We start from the raw sequence: 17,679 nt of genomic DNA, 5'->3' as shown, positions 1-17,679 counted from the left end.
AATTATTATTATTCGTTTTATTTAATTATTATATTGTTGTCTGTGTATTGAATTATTTTAACATATCATTAACTGTGGTTAAAAAAAAATTTGATATGTTGACCCAAAAATTTGAATCTGAAGGTGAATTCTCTGCACAGGTAGAGCTGTCATGACTCCAACAGTTCCCAGAATGCACCTGGACTCATCAGAAACCAGGGAGGGTGGGAAAACACCCTGGCTCCTCCTGCCCTCCTCTGAGGCTGCACCCCCCCCCCCCCCCTGACAGTCTGGTCTCTGATTGGCTGAGAGAAGATTGGGACACCCCCCCTGCGGTTACCTCCAGTTTGACCTTTGACCTCTCTCCCAGTGTTCATTCAGTCCTCTGCTGGTTGGATTCAGTTCGAGGCAGAAACGACTGAAATGCAACACACACAACATGCTGATAACACGCACACACGTCAGCAGTATGTGTGGATCGCGACGGATATGAACGAGAGGGTCAGCAGTCTGTCTGAAATAAAAACGTCCATAACCTCCGTATCTGCAGCAGCTGCAGGGACTCTGACAGCTGGAGATAAAACTTCCTTTAAAAGAGCAGGAACGACACAGTTAAAGGCGCCTTAGGCTTCTTTTTTTTTCACAGGCATGTTAAATGTGGTGGATTGGAGGTGTAAAGTAACAGACACTGTAAATATAAGTACTCGTGCAGCTCTTTGAGTGCACCACCGGTCAGTGTGTGGATAGGTGCGGCTGCCAGGCTTCACTCGGCCTGTCGATATCACCACAGACAAGTTTTGTCCCAGCTGAGCTTCCATACAGAGACAGAAAGTCCCCGAGAGTGAGCCAAACATCTGCTGCAGCTGTTTCCCCACTGCTGCAGTGTTCGTCTCTCAGGTAAGAAGCCGCTGCCGCTCTCCGTCTCCTTTGGAGGCGTTCGGCCTCTTTATTCAGCTGCACTGTGGAATCATGGGAAACTGTCAGGCCGCTGCTTGTTAACGTGGAACGCAGCTGCAGCTGAAAGTTTGAGGAATTATTTTCTCTTGCAAACTGCGGCGACACAACGTGTGCTTTTAATCATTAACATGTGGAGGTGGGTCAGAGGTGCTTTCATTCATTCTGTGAATCCGATTTAAGAGTGATTTAAAGACACTTTGACACTTTGTTAATAAGTGAGAGCTTGTAGCTGAAAGAAAATGTTTTAAGCATATGGAGCAGAAACAGTTAAAAAAAGAAAAGAAGCAGCAGCACATTAGCTGTAATACTGCAGGTAAAGTGTCTAAAGTCTCTGCAGCTCATTCGGTGTCAGTTTCCTATTTCTATTTTTATTTAAAAGTTTGTTCTGCAGTAGTTTGATCAAAGAAGAATTCAAACCGAACAGCAGCAGTTTCAGCTGTAAGTAGATGGTAGTTTGTCACTTTGTCACACAACATCTGGAGGACAAACAGCAACCAGCTGTCAGAGCTGCACATTGAAGAACACAGTGTCATATCTGTCCACAAACTTTTGGCCATTTGGTTTTTGTTTTTCTAACAATCAAAACGATTTATTTGTAATCAGATCAATCAAAAGTGGGAGAAGGGGAACCAAAAAATGACGAGATCCGTAAAGATCCGTAAATGGACTGATTGATCAGTCCGGTTGTTTCCAGGTGTTCTCAAGTGTTTCTGGTTGTTTTCGGATGTTTCCGGTTGTTTTCAGGTGTTTTCAGGTGTTCTCAGGTGTTTCCAGTTGTTTCCAGGCGTTCTCAGGTGTTCTCAGGTGTTTCCGGCTGTTTCCAGATGTTCTCAGTTGTTCTCAGGTGTTTCCAGTTGTTTCCAGATGTTCTCAGTTGTTCTCAGGTGTTTCCAGTTGTTTCCAGGTGTTCTCAGGTGTTCTCAGGTGTTTCCGGTTGTTTCCAGATGTTCTCAGGTGTTACCGGTTGTTTCCAGATGTTCTCAGGTGTTACCGGGTCTTTTAAGGAGTCCATGTCTCTCTGGTTTCAGTCAGCTGATGTGTCTAACTGATGCTCTCTCCCTCTATCTCTCTCTCAGAGTCATGTTATCCTTGGCTGCCCTCTCGCTTCGTCTCAGGGCCTCTGGTTGCCAAGGAAGCAGGCGCTCCATAGCAACCGTCATCTCCGGCAACGAGACGTCTAAGTAAGTCCACATCTCAGGTTAGTCCACTTAGTCCCCGTCTCTCCAGTCAGACCGGACATGCTAGATGACACACGTTAGACCCCTGAAACTGATCCAGGGTCTGTGATCCTGCAGGCTGGTGAGGGACCGACTGAAGCAGGAGGTGGACCAGATGAGGAGTCAGTTCTCAGGCTTCAGACCCAGTCTGGTGGTCCTACAGGTGAGTCCGGTCCTACACGTGAATTTGGTTTTACAAGTGAATCCGGTCTCACAAGTGAGGAGTCCGCGACTGAAGAGAGTGTGTTTCACCTCCTGATGATACGAAGTGTGTTTCAGGTGGGAGACAGAGACGACTCCAACCTGTACATCAGCACCAAGCTGAAGGCCGCAGCCCAGGTGAGTCCGCTGCGTTCTGTTTGCACACAACAACAGAGGAGTTGATGTGGATTCCAGCATTTTGATCGGTGCGGCTACAACCTTTTCCGTTTCCTGTCTGCAGATTGGAATCGACGCGAAACACGTACGTCTGCCGAGCACAGCGACGCAGGACGAGGTCGGGCAAAAAGCTCTCTTCACCGTCTCTGATCGATGTCCGGCAGCGACGGAGGTCTGACCGCTTCTTTTTTTTCCTGTTGTCCCGCAGGTGCTGCGCAGCATCATGTCCGTCAACGAGAACCCGTCCGTCCACGGTCTGATCGTCCAGCTGCCTCTAGACTCCGTCAACCGCATCGACGCCGAGCTCGTCACCAACAGCGTCAATCCAGAGAAAGACGTGGACGGGTCAGAGTCCTCTTCATCTTTCTTCTTCTCTGGTCCTCACGTTTCAAGTTACCCACATCACAGAGCGTGTTCCTGAACGCAGCACAGCGATGCACACGGAGCAGCAGCATCAACGTCATCACTGAGTTCCTCACGTTAATGTGACCGCTGGCACGTGAGCATTTGTGATTTTTCACCGTGGACCTGAAACTGGAGCAGAGAAACATCCGATTTTTGAGGAACAAAACCTTCAACTCGCTTACAGCCAAGTTGTTCCTGAGCCCATGCAGAGATTTCCACAACAGGTTCACTGCTGTTTTTAAGCAGTGCCGCCAGAAGATCACATCCATCCAACATTGTTTTTTGACTTTGTCCCTTGTATCAAATCTCCAGTTTCAGATCCACGGTGAAAAATCTGAAATGTTCACGTACCAGCGGTCACGTTAACGTGTGGAACTCAGCGATGATGTTGATCAAGAGACAAAACTCTGAATACTTCATGATGAAGGTTGTTGCTTCCTGCTGCTCCGTGTGCATCACTGTGCCGCAAAACCTATTGATCGAACCTCGTGAATCATCATGAGGATAATAAAAATATTTTGTGTGTGTTTGCAGTCTGAGCTGTATTAATGCAGGGAAGTTGTCTCGAGGAGATCTGAACGACTGTTTCATCCCGTGCACCCCGAACGGCTGCATGGAGCTCATCAGACAGACGGGTCAGTCGGACACGCACTTCCTTTCAACACGTTTCACACAAGTTACATACAGATCATATCAATGGACTGAGGAAATGGGGAATAAATCCATTGATCCTGTGAGGCGTTCACTGACCACAGCCTCATCCAACGGTTTCAGGAGATGTCCACAGTTGATTCGTGAACTGAGGTTTCTAACTGTGTTTGTCCCGGGAACGTTTTGTGTGAAGACGCAGACCTGCAGGCAGTTTGTCGATGGTCAGTTGTCGTAGTAACGGTGTGTTCACTTGGCTCGAAATGTGTCAGTGTGTTTGAACTGCTCACTGGTCTTTGAGGAGCTGGAACTTACATGTAGTCATTTTGGTGGCTCAGATATCGGAGCGGCCGGTTGTCCAGAAACCGAAGGGTTGGTGGTTCAGTCCCCGCCTCCTTTGTAAAGATGGTAAAGGTGAGGCCCAGATGTGGACCTGGTCTCTGGAGTCCTCCGTCCAGACCGATGCAGCTTCCTTCATGTAAACCAGAACACAAACATGACACGAGTTTAATAAACACCCACAGTTCAGAAGCTGCCTGAGAATCTGTCTGATTTTAAAGTTTCCATTAGTATCACAGTGATCAGTGATGTTTGCGTGATCACCCATGATGCATCAGCAGCTGCTCTCACACAGTTCTGCCAAAATATTCAGACCCCCATGTGGGCGCTCACCTGTGACTTCCTGTTCCTGTGCAGGTGTGTCCGTGGCGGGGAAACACGCCGTCGTGATCGGGCGCAGTAAAATCGTCGGCGCTCCGATGCACGACCTGCTGCTGTGGAACCACGCCACTGTGACCACCTGTCACTCAAAGACACCTGACCTACCTGAGCAGGTGACACAACCACACACTGATTATTCAGCAGCAGCAGCATTGTTAGTATTTAATGTCTGTGATGATGCGTTTCCTGTGTGCAGGTGGGCCGGGCTGACATCCTGGTGGTGGGGGCGGGCAGAGCGGAGATGGTGAGAGGTGATTGGCTGAAGGAGGGAGCCGTGGTCATCGACTGTGGGATCAACCACGTCTCAGGTTCAGAGACCCGTCAGCTCCTGTATACTCTGCTGCCTCGTTATTCACACCTGAGTGACTGTTGGAAAAATTACTCAAGAGGCTTGGTTCAAAATCAAACACATCAGACATTTATTCTTGCAAGAAGGAACACATACATGCACCCTCCAAGAGAGGTGTCCAGGGAAGAAGAGAGCCTTCCCTCCTCTGTAGGTCAGCTTTTATACAGTGGGACAAACAGTAGACCATCACCCCCATTCCCTTTGTACCTGCTTTTGTATGGTAATACAGAGTTGGTTGTAGGTCACAAGATAGTCGTCAGTTAGATGCGGAAAGAATCACTTGCAAATAAGACAGAAAACAAAGGAAACTTTTCGGGGCCTGAGACTTTCCGGAGCCACAATGTAAACAAGAGGAAGAGACAAATCTTTCCTTTCCATCATATCCCTCCTGTTTATACAAAGTATGACATAACGTACATAAAAAGGAAAAAAGACAAAAAATAAAAGAATCTTTCCATCTGTGACCTTTGACCTCTGCGACAGATGAGACGAAGGCCAGCGGTAAGCGGGTGGTCGGAGACGTTCACTACTCCTCGGCCAATCAGAGAGCAGGATTCATTACACCTGTTCCAGGGGGGGTGGGGCCCATGACGGTGGCCATGCTCATGGAGGTCAGAATTCTAATTTTACTGTGTTTTCAATGACTTCATTTTTAGCTTGTTTACTTTATTTAATTGTGACCATCAGAATAAAATGTTGAAATTATTCTCTTTGACTGTTTTAAGTTTAATTAAAAATGAAACTCGTCTAATCTTGTGTTCAGTGTGATGCTCACAGCCAATTGGTCGACAGTCGTCCAATCACATCAAAGACATTCAGACGTTAGGGTTCTTCTGACGGAATGTAAAAGATGAACACCGACAGTTATTGATTTGTTGTTTCAGAACACGGTGACGAGCGCTCGCCGCTTCCTCCTGAAGAACCAATCACAGAGATGAAACACCTGACAGGTAAGACAAACCGGGATTCAGAGTCTCATCACCATCATCATCATCACCAATTTATTTGTTTGTTTACCTCCAGGCTGACAGGTGTAAAGGGGAGGAGTCAGACGTGGACAGGAAACGACCTTGTCTTGTTTCCGTCAGTTTAATTTATTTCCTGATCAAAGTGTTTGATTGTGCCGTCTTCGTTTAATTGTCCGAACACAATTTAGTGAACAAATGTTGTAAAATAAAAGTAGAAGAGTGAAACAAAAAGCTGACTTCCTGTTTTACTGTGAAATCCTGCTGCTGTTAATCAGCTCACGGCTCGTTACGAACTCCGACCTCCCTGAACCAAGAAAAAAACTAAAACCACCACGCTGACATCATAAATGGATTATTATTGATCAGTTCCTGCAGAGGAGACCTGGTCTAACTGGTCTGACTGGTTCTGGTCTAACTGGTTTTGGTCTGATTGGTTCTGGTTCTGGTCTGTCTGTAACAAAGAAAAGCAGAAAATAAACAAAATGTTCAGGCAGAAACTTTAATTCACAAAAACTGACAAATATTCCAATGAATCTTTCAGACATTTAGCGAGTTGTGTTTTATTCTCCTAAACTGAAGCAGAAGAACATCGCGTTCACTTTAAATTATTTTCACAGAAACATCAACACCAATAAATTCTTAAGCGTAAAAAAGTTCGGATCGCTGCTCACTTCAGAGAAGCTTTGCCCTGAGCTGTGACTGTCAGGCAGACGTCACTGACTCTGAAACCTTCTGCCTGTTTGTAAACTGATCAGACGAAGTGAAGTTTACAAACATTGTGGAAATCATGTGTCTAAAATCGTTTACATCCAGCTGTCGGAACGTGATCATCATCTGAACTGTTTGGGGAATATTTCCTCCCTTATAGCTCTGGTTTTGGTCTCCGCCAGTTCAGTCGTCTTCAGAGACGGAAACAGAACCAACAGCAGCAAAAAAAAAACATACGAACTTTGAAACACTTTACATACGAGGGTCATTTAATAAGTTCAGAGAGTGTTCCTGTTTAAGAGGAAGTATCAGGAAGTTGCATCTCTTGATCAACATCAGCACCTGAGTTCCACACGTTTTTGTGAACACTGGTACATGAACATTTGTGATTTCATCATGGACTTGAAACACAAGCAAACATCAAATTTTAGGCAACAAAACCTTCAACTCACTCGCATAGAGCTATGTGTTCCTGAGCCCATGCAGTGATTTCCACTACAGAAAAGTTGCTGTTTTTAAAGCAGTGCCGCCTGAAGATTACAGCCACACAATATTAGTTTCTGACCTTCTCCTTTCCATCACATTTTGGGTCCAATTTTTGGGGGGAATAGGAAATCCTTAATGCGCTGTGAGCGGGCATGCTGTCATGTTGAAGAACCCCGTTGCCATGGCGCCACAGTTCAGGTGGTTTGTGTTCTCTGGGTTTCAAAAGCTGCAGCAACAGACAGATAACTGAAGCAAAGTGAGACAACAAGAGCACACAGACTAAAATACAGCAGGGAGGTGCGTGAACAAACGTATGGAACTCAGGTGTTGATGTTGATCAAAAGACGACACTTCTGAAAACTTCCTCATGAAGGTTGTTGCTTCCTGCTGCTCCGTGTGCATCGCCGTGTGATGCGTTCAACAGAAACGGACTCTGAACTTATTGATCAAGACTCAAAGAGCCTTCACGACCCGGTTTAGTCCCGGAACGTCTTCCGGTCCAGGAACACCTGCTGATCCTCCTGGAAAATGTTGTGGCTTCGACGGACGTCCGGACTCCTTCTCCACCTGACTCTGGATCAGAAGGATGGAAACAATTCAGAGTCGTGTTCTTCCTCTGCAGCCCGTCGGCTCTCGGTGGACGCAGGCGGCGGCGCTCTGCTGTTCCGTCATCAGCTGATCCACGGCGGCGTTCACGGCGGCTCGGACCAGCGAGCGGGCCGTCTGGAGCAGCTGCTGCTCGCTGCGGTCGAAGCCGAGCAGGTGGAGGAGATGACCGTGGTTCTCTGAGGAGGAGCCGCCTGCCCAGCACTCCTCCTTCTCCTCCTCCTCCTCCTCCTGGGTGACGTCGTCCGGAGGGAAGAGTTCGATCCGGATGGAGGGTCCGTTAATGGAGGGCTGGAGGACCTCCGTCTTCTGCTCAGGAAGGATCTCAGAGGCTGAGCGCTGAACATCGAAGTCCAGGACGACGTCAGCCGGCTCACAGGAAACCTCGTCTTTCTCTGAAGACACGACCTGGACTGAAACTGGAGCCCCAGTTTGGTTCGTCTCCGTCAAATCCTCCTTGGCGGCTTCCGTTGCTGATTCGTCCGGACGCTCCGTCAGACAGACGCTCATCTCGGCCGTGACCGTCACCGCCTGCCGTTCCGGAGGTCCGTCCCTCGAACGCGAGGCGTCCTCGTCCTCCATCGCCTCCTCCGGGTCTTCCAGCGGGAAGTCAGCCAATCGTCTCGTTCCTCCTCCGTTGAAGAATGTTTGCAGCTTTTTCCGAAAGCTCGGCGGAGGTTTGTCGCTCTGCACCTCGTCTCTCACTTTGTGAGCTCGCAGAGTGTTGGACGACGTCCTGAACCTCGCGAAAGTCGTCCTCACGTCAAACCTCGTCTTCGCTTTACCGTTTTCCTCTGTGGTGTTGGGCGATGCAGCGCCGCGCTCCTGCAGCGCCCCCTCTGGTGGAACACGGCCGTCGTGTTGCTGCTTCTCCGAACTTTCCCCGACTTTCTTCTTTCTGCTTCTGACGCAAACAACTGCTGAGGAGAATCTGCTCCACCACCTGCGTCTCTTCGTGTTTCTGATGTCGTCACACTGACCCTCGAATTCAGGTGGAATCTCTCCCTCCGCGTTGACGGTTTCTGTCGGCTCAGCTTCGCTCTCCGCCGCGGCGGATGAACGTTTCACTGAGGTTTCGTTTTTTTCCGTCTTCTCTTTTTGGGCCCGACCCTCAGGTCGGTCCTCCCCGATGCTCCTGGTCCTGGTTTTTCCCAACAGCAGCCTCGGAGGACCCGTCAGCTTCCGCTTCAATACGACTTTCTCTGCCCGCCGGACGTCCTCTCCGTCCTCCCCGTCCTCCCCGTCCTCCGTTGCCATAGTTCTTCTCGGCGGCGAAGCAGTTTGGTTTCTCTGCTTACTCTGAAACACCTGGAGGCTGCACAGACACAGAAGCAGATGACACTCATGGTTGATTTACGACAGACGGAGCGGCAGATATTAAAACGGCTGATACGGGAGTCGGAAATCTGATTCACTGGAAATGACAACAAAAGCGATGAGACGTGTTGAAGCCAATACAAATTATTTCATTGAAAACATACAGCTTTGATCACTGAAGTCCTTTTAGAAAAAAGCAGCATATAAATAAATGACAGGAGAGTCTGCTTCGACTCATTCGATTATCCAGCAATGACACTAATACAGTTTCTCCTGGAAAACATTCAGTGTGTCAAATTGATCCAGTTTCACCTCCAGTGTGGAAATTCATGGAAGTGCATGTAAAACTCAAACTAATTCTCTTTTCATTTGTGCAGAAGACGTTTTTTTAACGAAAGCCTCAGAACGTCACAGTAGATGAGAAGTTTCAACCAAAGAACGAACGAATCCGTCTGAAAAATGTAAAACAATGTTTCAGAAATTGTGTGATGAATATTCTCATTGATTTGTTTCATCTCCACAGAACAGAGAATCCAACAGATTCACGAACCAGATTTGATCCTCGTGAGGAAGATCTCAGCCGATACAAACGAACAGCTGATCACCTCCATCAATAAGTCAGAAAAATCCCTGAAGAGATCAAAGAGCTCATCAGCGTTCAGTCATCTGATAAAGAGACAGAGGCACAAAGTTTCCTCTCTTCTTCCTCTGGCTGTAATCAATAAGATTATCTGCTGAGGAAGTGAAACCAACATGCAATGATGATGTCACCAATTATGCAGTGATGATGTCATCAGGTAGGTAGAGCGGCAGCTCATCGATCAGAGAGGAATAAGAGATCAAACCTCACCTGACTGGATCCCGGTGATCAGATGTGTTTCTCTGAGAGATGATGGGGAACGCCGAGCGGATCCCTCTGCTGCTGCTGCACCGCCCCAGTTTCCATGGCAACCGCACTGATTGGCATTTTGTTTTACACAAATTGGTTGTTCAATAAGATGGTGGGAGGGTGTGGGAGGGGTGTGGAGGGGGGGGGCAAGGGGGAGGCAGTTATGTCCCCCGGGGCAGAAGAACAGGAAGCTGGCTTTTATTTCCTCTAATGAGTTTTCTATCTTTAGACAGTTGGAGCGAACGTGTTGAAACACGCCAGGAACACACGTGATCCGTGTCGTCGTTCCAGAGAGGTTGGCTGCACACGGAGAAACACACGGACGTGTTCAGCACCGAGGGAACATCTAACACACAACAAACACGAAGAAACAAACAACTACAAATAAATCAAACAACAACAAAGAAAACAAACAACAAAAAACAAACAACAAAGAAATCAAACAACAATAAAGAGAAAACAACAACAAAGAAACCAAACAATAACAAAGAAATAAACAACAACATAAAAACCAAACAACAAGAAAGAAAATAAACAACAACAAAGTAACAAAACATCTGAAATGAAATAGCTATCTGAATAAAAGCTACAAAATTAGCTGAACTGTTCCTTTAAAATAACCAGTGACAGAAACACAAAGTTCATCTGCAGACATATTGATCAGCAATCAGTCATTGATCTGCAGCAGCAGGCTCTGTGCTCTCATGTCACATGTTGTCTATTTTTAAAGGTGTGAAGATGAACCTCGGCAGCTTTTGTTTCTATAGCGATAGAGGGTAAAAATACATCCATCTGTCCCTAAGCAACAACACGCCAACCAACCAGATCCTCCGACAGGTGAGAGCACCCGGAAACATCTCAGCGGCCGTCACAAACCCTCAGTCAGGGTCTTGTCCTTCGGTTTCATCTGGTTTGAAATGTTGTGAGTCTCAAAAATAAACTAAAAAAAAACCTTAAATCATGTTTCAAGAACCCAAACTGTCTCTGTTCTGCTTCACCTGCTCAGACAGGTGAGACGTTGTTCGCTACAACCGCTCACAGAGACACATTGATGGAAACACAGCAGCTGAAATACAGCGGAACGACTCTTTAAGTAACTTCTCTTCCTTCTGCTGCAGCTTCACAGAGATTCTTTAGGGTTTTCCTGCTTCACCTTTCAGACTAAAAGCGTCGTTCAGGTTATTTTGGCCGTCTGTCAGTAGAGCGAAGGTCATCAAACTCCATCACCTGAACCTGAACCAACCTCCAACCAAAGCCTGCCGTTCTTTTCATTCACAACTTATTGTTTAACTTTTTTTCTGTTAAACGTTCTGTCTTTATTCATCGGCTGAATGTTTTCACAGCAGTCTGAAATATTTTTGAGAAAAAACTGAAACAATACTGTTTTACCTTTTAGTTAGTTACTAAATTTGCATTAATAATAGTCAGTTGTAACATTGATTGCTAATCAGAATGTCAACGTTATTTGAATTAAGTTTCATTAATTAATTATTGTCAATGTTTTAATGACTAAAACATTAATTTATATGTGAATGAATATTTGTGTGAATGTTTTTCTGATATTGTTAGAAATAAAAGATTTACAGGAAGTACAGAATATTTTTTTGAAAGACCTGCAGCAATGTAACGTGTGTGTTGAACATTTATTTTAAAGGGATTAAATGCACATCCTGAAGGACGACAGTCGTCAAGTGGCTACTCGGTTTCCCAGAATGCCTCTGCTGACACCTGCAGATCAGGATTTGTTAGTGCACACAGACCAGACGAGTTCAAACTAAACTCTTCCATCATAAACCAACAGCAGAGAGGCAGAGCTGGATCACAAACCCAGGGTACCCCCAGACCTCCAGGGTTCCCCCCAGACCTCCAGGGTTCCTCAAGACCTCCAGGGTTCCCCCAGACCTCCATGGTACTTCTATTAGTCATTACCCAAATCATTTATATAGATTTGAAGTTATCAGTTCATTAATTAGAAGATGAAATTTAAAAAAACACACAAATGACTATCAAACTGCAGTGCTGCACTCTGATTGGTGGAAAAACCAGTAGAGCTGCAATCTGATTGGTGGAAAAAGACATTTATTTACAAAACTTTACTGCTCCATCGATGAAAAAACAGACGTGTACGTACAAAAACAGTTGACACTGAACTTCCTGTTGTGATTTTTTTCTTTACAGAGAAACACGGAAAAAAGACAACAGCACGACAACCAGACATTCACCAATCAATAATCAATAACTGGGAGATCGGCATCAATGAGTGCTGGCCATGTGTTGATGGGAAGTGACAGCACAGAGCTTTGCCCTCATTTTAAAGGACCATACCGCTGTTTTTTGAATTTTCTTGATTAATCGACTCGATCAATAACAGGAGTGCATGTTGGGACCCAAATGAGGGTCCCGAGCCCCAGATTGGGAACCACTGTTTTCAGCACAGTACAGAGCAGCATCAGGTTTGTCGGTTCATGTCCTCCATAAGGTCTGCTGCTCTTTATCCTCTTTTTGTTCTGCGATCAGTTTTTTTTGTAAGTTTTTTTTGGCACCACAGAAGGAAAAAGTAAGTCCTATGTTTGTGTGTGTGTGTGTGTGTGTGTGTGTGTGTGTGTGTGTGTGTGTGTGTGTGGGAGGGGAGGGGGGCGGTTTGATTGACAGGCCTGTGGTGCTGCCAGGTTTTAAAGTGTAGGTGGGCGGGGCATAATTTCCTCAGATTCCACCCCTCGCTGCTCCCCAGGTCGTCCAAATATTGGTCAGTTCTGGTTCTGAAGACGGCGACGGCTGAAATGGAATCGGAGGCTGGTTGACATCACGGTGACACCACGGTGACATCACGGTGACATCACGGTGGGTTGCTGGTTGATTGTGCGGACCACCGTCCTTCCTGGACCAGGAAAACAGTTTCAAGCAGGTGCAGGCGGCGCACCTGGACTCATTCTGTTGGGGGATCAACATATTTGCGAAACGTTTCCTCGCTGCGTTAACGGTGACGACTCGAGCTTGGTTTCACTGCTGCCGTCACACCAAGGCACTGCTTTCATGTTTCCCCTGTGATCAGCAGGTCTGAGGCTCAGAGCCAACCAACACGTCAACATCTGTACATTAAAGGAACAGTCCAACATCTTACCGCGTGCTCTGCACCGCCGGCCGGTGCAGACGATCCCATTTTAAAGTCTGCGCTGGTTTGTTTTCATTGAAATAAACATAAACCAGCGAAAAGGGAAAAAAAATAATAATAAAAACAATCAGCAGGAGGTGACGTTAATGTGAGTTTAGAGCCGCAGCCATCGATGATTCTGCTCGTTATTTTCTTGATTAATCAACTGATCATGATGGCCGGAAATAAGTCCAACAGTCCAAAACGCCGAACGACAGTGCGAGGGAGGATCAATAAGTTCAGATTATTTTCCTGTTAACGCACACGGAGCAGCAGGAAGCAACAACCTTCATCAGGAAGTATTCAGATTGTCGTCTCTTGATCAACATCAGCACGTTAACGTGACCGCCGAGAACATTTGTGATTTCAACACGGACCTGAAACTGGAGCAAAGAAACAAAAGAAAAGGTTCCTGAAACCCGTGCAGTGATTTCCGCAACAGAATCGTTGCTGTTTTTAAAGTTCACAGGCAGCCAATATTGGTTTTCGGCCTTTGGGGTCAAATTGGGTCAAACTGGAAAACTTTGACGCGCTGTGAGCGGGCGTGTTGTCATGTTGGACAACCCTGTTGCCATGGTGGCACAGTTCACGTGGTTTATGTTCCAAACTGACAAAGAGGAACTAAGAAGAGCACACAGACTAAAATACAGCAGGGAGGGAAGGACAACGAGGGACACGTGAAACCAATCAGGGGGCAGAGGAAGCACGAAACCCAGACTGACCTCAAGACTAAGAAGCAGAAAAGAAATCCGAACCAGAACAGAACCTCCGAAGGTCCCGGGACAACTCGGTGTTGACAGTCTGACTCTGTGGGGACGAATTCACAATTCCTGAATTTATTATTGCGTCCTCCTGCGTCACTGCGCACTGAACTTATCGATCGACCTTCATATCCACTAAAGTAAGAAACAAATCTTTTTTTTTTTTTTTTTGTAATCGTTGTCAATTAATTGACTAATTGTTTGAGGCTCTACTGAACTCGTCGGGCGGAAACAGTCGGAGCCGGGCAGCTGACCGCGGCGCCACAGTCTGGTCACATGATTGAAGCACACACACACACCTGCGCAGGTAGAGAACCATCGGACTGCAGCCGAGACACAAACGGAACGACGACACAGAGTCTCCTGCTTCGTCTCGTCGTTACCGGACACCAGCAGCACCTGCGCACTCACTCACGCTAACGTCCCTCCACGATGTCATCTGATGACGTCATTCGACGGGCACGCCGTCCACGCTCTCCTGGGAGATCTCGGAGTCCAGGGAGTAGCAGGAGCTGCCGTTGTCTTGAGTGTCCCTGTTGACCTCCTCGGAGAGCCCCGCACCGGCGGCGCCGGCCGAGGCTCCTCCCCCGGGCTCCGCGGCACCCTCGCAGAAGTGGGCGGAGGCCTGGAAGAGCTGGCTGCAGAGGCGGTTGTAGCGGTGGTAGCGGGACGGCTTCCCCGTGTGGGTGTACATGTGCTCCTGCAGCTGGTTCTTGTGGGAGAAGCGCAGGCTGCAGACGGCGCAGGCGATCTTGCGTTTGCGCGAGTGCAGGGCGGTGGGGGTGGGGCTGCTGCCGCCTCCCCCGCGGCTCCTCCTCAGCTCAGCGGCGAGCTGGTTGGCGAGAGCCTGGCTCTGCCTCAGCGCCTCCTCCAGACATCCCGCGTCCAGCTGCTCCTGGGCCCCCGGCGGTCCCTCCTCCGCACCGGCGTCCAGCTCGCCGCCCTGCGACAGCCCCTCCATCAGGCGGGCGGGGTCGAGGGCGTGGCTGAACAGGTGCTCCCGCAGGCCCTCCGGGGAGGAGCAGCGTTCTCCGCAGCGGGGACACAGCAGGACCAGGGGTCGGTCTTTGAACAGGAGGCCCTGGGTGGGACTGCTGCCCTGGCCTGGCGACGGAGACCCCGCCCCCAGGCCCTCCTCCCCCTCGCCGTCCTCCTCCTCCTCCACCCGCTCCTGCTTGATACGAGTCGAGATGTCCGAGTCGTCTCCGGACGCCACGGAGCAGACGTTGCGCAGCGCCGAGGCCTGGTGGTCCGAGGAGACCCCCTCCAGGCCGACGGCGAGGGACAGCTGGGAGCGGGACCGTCCTCCCCGGCCCGAGGACCGCCCGTCCTCAGTGGCCCCGCAAGACACCCCGCTGGTCTTGGGGACTCCGGCCCCCTCCTTGTTGGCCAGCTGGGAGGAGATCTGGATGCCGTACAGGTTGGACATGCGCACCACGTCGGTGGCGGCGTCGGCGGCGCCCTCGCCAGGTTTCCGGCACAGCTGGTAGGCGTGAAGGAACTTGATCCCGTCCTGCAGGCGGCTCTGGTCCACCGGCTGTTTTGGACACATGCCGGTGTACATGATGTGCAGCAGGTAGCTGAAGACGTCCGGCTGGATGTCCGTGGGCTGGATCTTTATACACTCGCTGAGGACAGAGACACGAGACATCATCGGTAATCAGCGCGTTGATCAAGAGGACGTTTGTGGCCTGAAACTGTCCAGGTGTTTATTTTGCCCCTCCTCCTCCTCCTCCTTCTCCTCCTCCCTCCTTACCTGGACTGGTGGATGAAGATCATCTTGAAGTAGTTGGAGAAGGCGGCCAGCACGGCTCGGTGAGCTTTGAAGTAGACGTTTCCGATGGCGACGGTGCAGTCACACAGGAAGCCGAACTCTCTCTGGACGTTGAGCTGCTGCAGCAGGAAGAGGCTGTGAGACGACACCTCCATGACCCGTCTGAAAGACACGGACGCCAACGGGAGAGCTGAAACTGTTCATACAGCGCTTCCTGCGGTGCAAACACAACTGAAGCTCCGCCTTTCCAGCAGGACGGTTTGGTCAGAGCACCAGCTGTAGCATGCTAGCACGGTTAGCCTTTAAAGCTGCACGACTTGTTAACTCCCACTACACGTTTTAATCTGCGACTTCTGACAGGTGGAACAAAATAAAGGTTCATTCAAACCAGATGTTACAAACCAGCCAGGTGTATTAACGACCAACCAGGTGTATTAACGACCAACCAGGTGTATTGACGACCAACCAGGTGTATTAACGACCAACCAGGTGTATTAACGACCAGCCAGGTGTATTAACGACAAGCCAGGTGTATTAACGACCAGCCAGGTGTATTAACGACAAGCCAAGTGTATTAACGACCAACCAGGTGTATTAACGACCAGCCAGGTGTATTAACGACCAACCAGGTGTATTAACGACAAGCCAGGTGTATTAACGACCAACCAGGTGTATTAACGACCAACCAGGTGTATTAACGACCAGCCAGGTGTATTAACGACCAACCAGGTGTATTAACGACAAGCCAGGTGTATTAACGACCAACCAGGTGTATTAACGACCAGCCAGGTGTATTAACGACCAACCAGGTGTATTAACGACCAGCCAGGTGTATTAACGACCAACCAGGTGTATTAACGACCAGCCAGGTGTATTAACGACCAACCAGGTGTATTAACGACAAGCCAGGTGTATTAACGACCAGCCAGGTGTATTAACGACCAACCAGGTGTATTAACGACAAGCCAGGTGTATTAACGACAAGCCAGGTGTATTAACGAGGAGCCAAGTAGATTTATTTATTGTTATTATTTATTGGTTTATTTTAAACATCTTTGTTCACACTTGCGTCAGAAACAGAACTCGTTCATGTTCTCTGACTTTAATGTTCACCGAGGTGAACGTCCACCGACGCCTGAAGAACTGTTGAAAACTGTCCTTTAATACTGGCCGGTGTCCAAGAGGCTCCGCCCACCTCCAACCTGAGCTCAGGTGTAATAAAACTTGACTGAGAACACCTGCACACGTGACCTCCGACCTCAGTGAAGGTCACCTGCACATCAGGCTGCACCTGACACTCACACTCTCACACACACACACTCTCTCACACACACACACACACACACACACACACACACGAGGGTGGGGGTGGCGAGGTGTTCCCGTGTCTTTAAATCACAACAATCATTCTCTGACCCAAACACACCGGAAACAAGGACACCGGCGCGAGCCAGAGACACCACAGCCAACGCGCGTGCACGTCGAGTCGCGCCCGTCGGGCTGCAGCCTCCTCCATCCTCGTCTCATTCGCATTCAGCCACAAACACGCACGTCCGCATCACCTACACGCACGCACACCAGGCGCGTGCGCACGCACTCCCTCCGCCCAGCACACAACCTGTGTCTGCGCGTGTCGTGCACGCGCGCCGTTAATCGGCCTCTTACCGCAGAAACGAGCAGATTGTCTTCAGGATCCGGAGCCGATTTGTTGCTGCAGCGATGATCTCGCGAAAACCCGCGTCACATCTCGCGAGAGGAAGGGTCAAAAGGGGCTGGTCACGTGCTCAGACTGTGTAACCCGGTAACATGTAATCAATAATCAATAATCAATAATCAGAAACGGACCTCCTAACCAGCTTTAACGTGTTTAAACAATGTAAATTAAGTAAGAGAGATTTGTTTTGTTTGTCACGGTGAATATTTTATACAACGAATGAACAGGAGGGAGGTGAAATAATAATATCAACAAAAGTCAGAACAAAAACAACAACAATAACAATAAAGAATCATGGCGGTATTTTGACATTGCAGCCGTTTAGTTGTAAAACATCAGGTTCTGACAGGTTTTAATGTTATAAAATGTAAAACTCCTGCATTATACATTATAAACCCAGAAGTAGATAAATGTAAAAAATAAAACATCATCAACAGATTTTTACAGAATCAGACGATGAAATCTCAACATGAAGTGAAGTCAAAAGTCCGGAGTCCTCCTGCGGGACCAGAACCACACGGAGGAGGACCGGTTCTGGTTCTTCAAAGAAATGAGGCGGAGTGAGACGTCGCTGCTGCGTCAAACCTCTGATCCGAGCCTCATCTTCGGTTCTCGGAAATCAGCTCCGAGTGAGACATCCCTCTTGTTTCCT

At 48.4% G+C, this 17,679-nt stretch overlaps 3 protein-coding genes across 6 annotated transcripts; 1 reads left to right on the top strand and 2 right to left on the bottom strand.

Annotated features, from left to right (window-relative positions):
• The first annotated feature begins 640 nt into the window (after positions 1-640).
• LOC138212315 (C-1-tetrahydrofolate synthase, cytoplasmic-like) lies at positions 641-5,761 on the top strand. Of its 3 annotated transcripts, none has more exons than XM_069172636.1 (12): positions 641-876; positions 2,013-2,117; positions 2,232-2,316; positions 2,433-2,492; positions 2,596-2,616; positions 2,740-2,876; positions 3,471-3,571; positions 4,281-4,417; positions 4,501-4,612; positions 5,137-5,264; positions 5,538-5,603; positions 5,677-5,761. In XM_069172636.1, the coding sequence occupies exons 2-11, from the start codon at positions 2,017-2,019 to the stop codon at positions 5,589-5,591; spliced, it is 936 nt and encodes a 311-aa protein (XP_069028737.1). In that variant the 5' UTR covers positions 641-876; positions 2,013-2,016; the 3' UTR covers positions 5,592-5,603; positions 5,677-5,761. The 3 variants fall into 3 exon arrangements, with proteins under 3 accessions (XP_069028737.1, XP_069028736.1, XP_069028738.1); XM_069172635.1 differs by having other exon boundaries at positions 2,596-2,649; XM_069172637.1 differs by lacking the exon at positions 641-876 and having other exon boundaries at positions 2,026-2,134; positions 2,596-2,649.
• On the bottom strand, positions 4,700-17,047 carry LOC138212314 (uncharacterized). Of its 2 annotated transcripts, none has more exons than XM_069172633.1 (2): positions 16,979-17,047; positions 4,700-8,736 (listed from the first exon to the last, which is right to left on the bottom strand). In XM_069172633.1, the coding sequence occupies exon 2, from the start codon at positions 8,676-8,678 to the stop codon at positions 7,413-7,415; it is 1,266 nt and encodes a 421-aa protein (XP_069028734.1). In that variant the 5' UTR covers positions 8,679-8,736; positions 16,979-17,047; the 3' UTR covers positions 4,700-7,412. The 2 variants fall into 2 exon arrangements, with proteins under 2 accessions (XP_069028734.1, XP_069028735.1); XM_069172634.1 differs by lacking the exon at positions 16,979-17,047 and adding an exon at positions 9,589-10,196.
• zbtb25 (zinc finger and BTB domain containing 25) lies at positions 12,192-16,822 on the bottom strand. The gene is made up of 2 exons (XM_069172632.1): positions 15,296-16,822; positions 12,192-15,167 (listed from the first exon to the last, which is right to left on the bottom strand). Exons 1-2 carry the CDS (start codon positions 15,466-15,468, stop codon positions 13,988-13,990), a joined length of 1,353 nt encoding a protein of 450 aa, XP_069028733.1. The 5' UTR covers positions 15,469-16,822; the 3' UTR covers positions 12,192-13,987.
• Positions 17,048-17,679: the final 632 nt, after the last annotated feature.

This window comes from Embiotoca jacksoni, unplaced genomic scaffold (genome assembly GCF_022577435.1).
Source record: "Embiotoca jacksoni isolate LCO1_2020_lvr unplaced genomic scaffold, fEmbJac1.0.p SCAF_54, whole genome shotgun sequence".
Taxonomy (NCBI): domain Eukaryota; kingdom Metazoa; phylum Chordata; class Actinopteri; family Embiotocidae; genus Embiotoca; species Embiotoca jacksoni.
The sequence above is the reverse complement of the archived record's forward strand: the minus strand, read 5'-3'. Positions and strand labels throughout refer to the sequence as shown.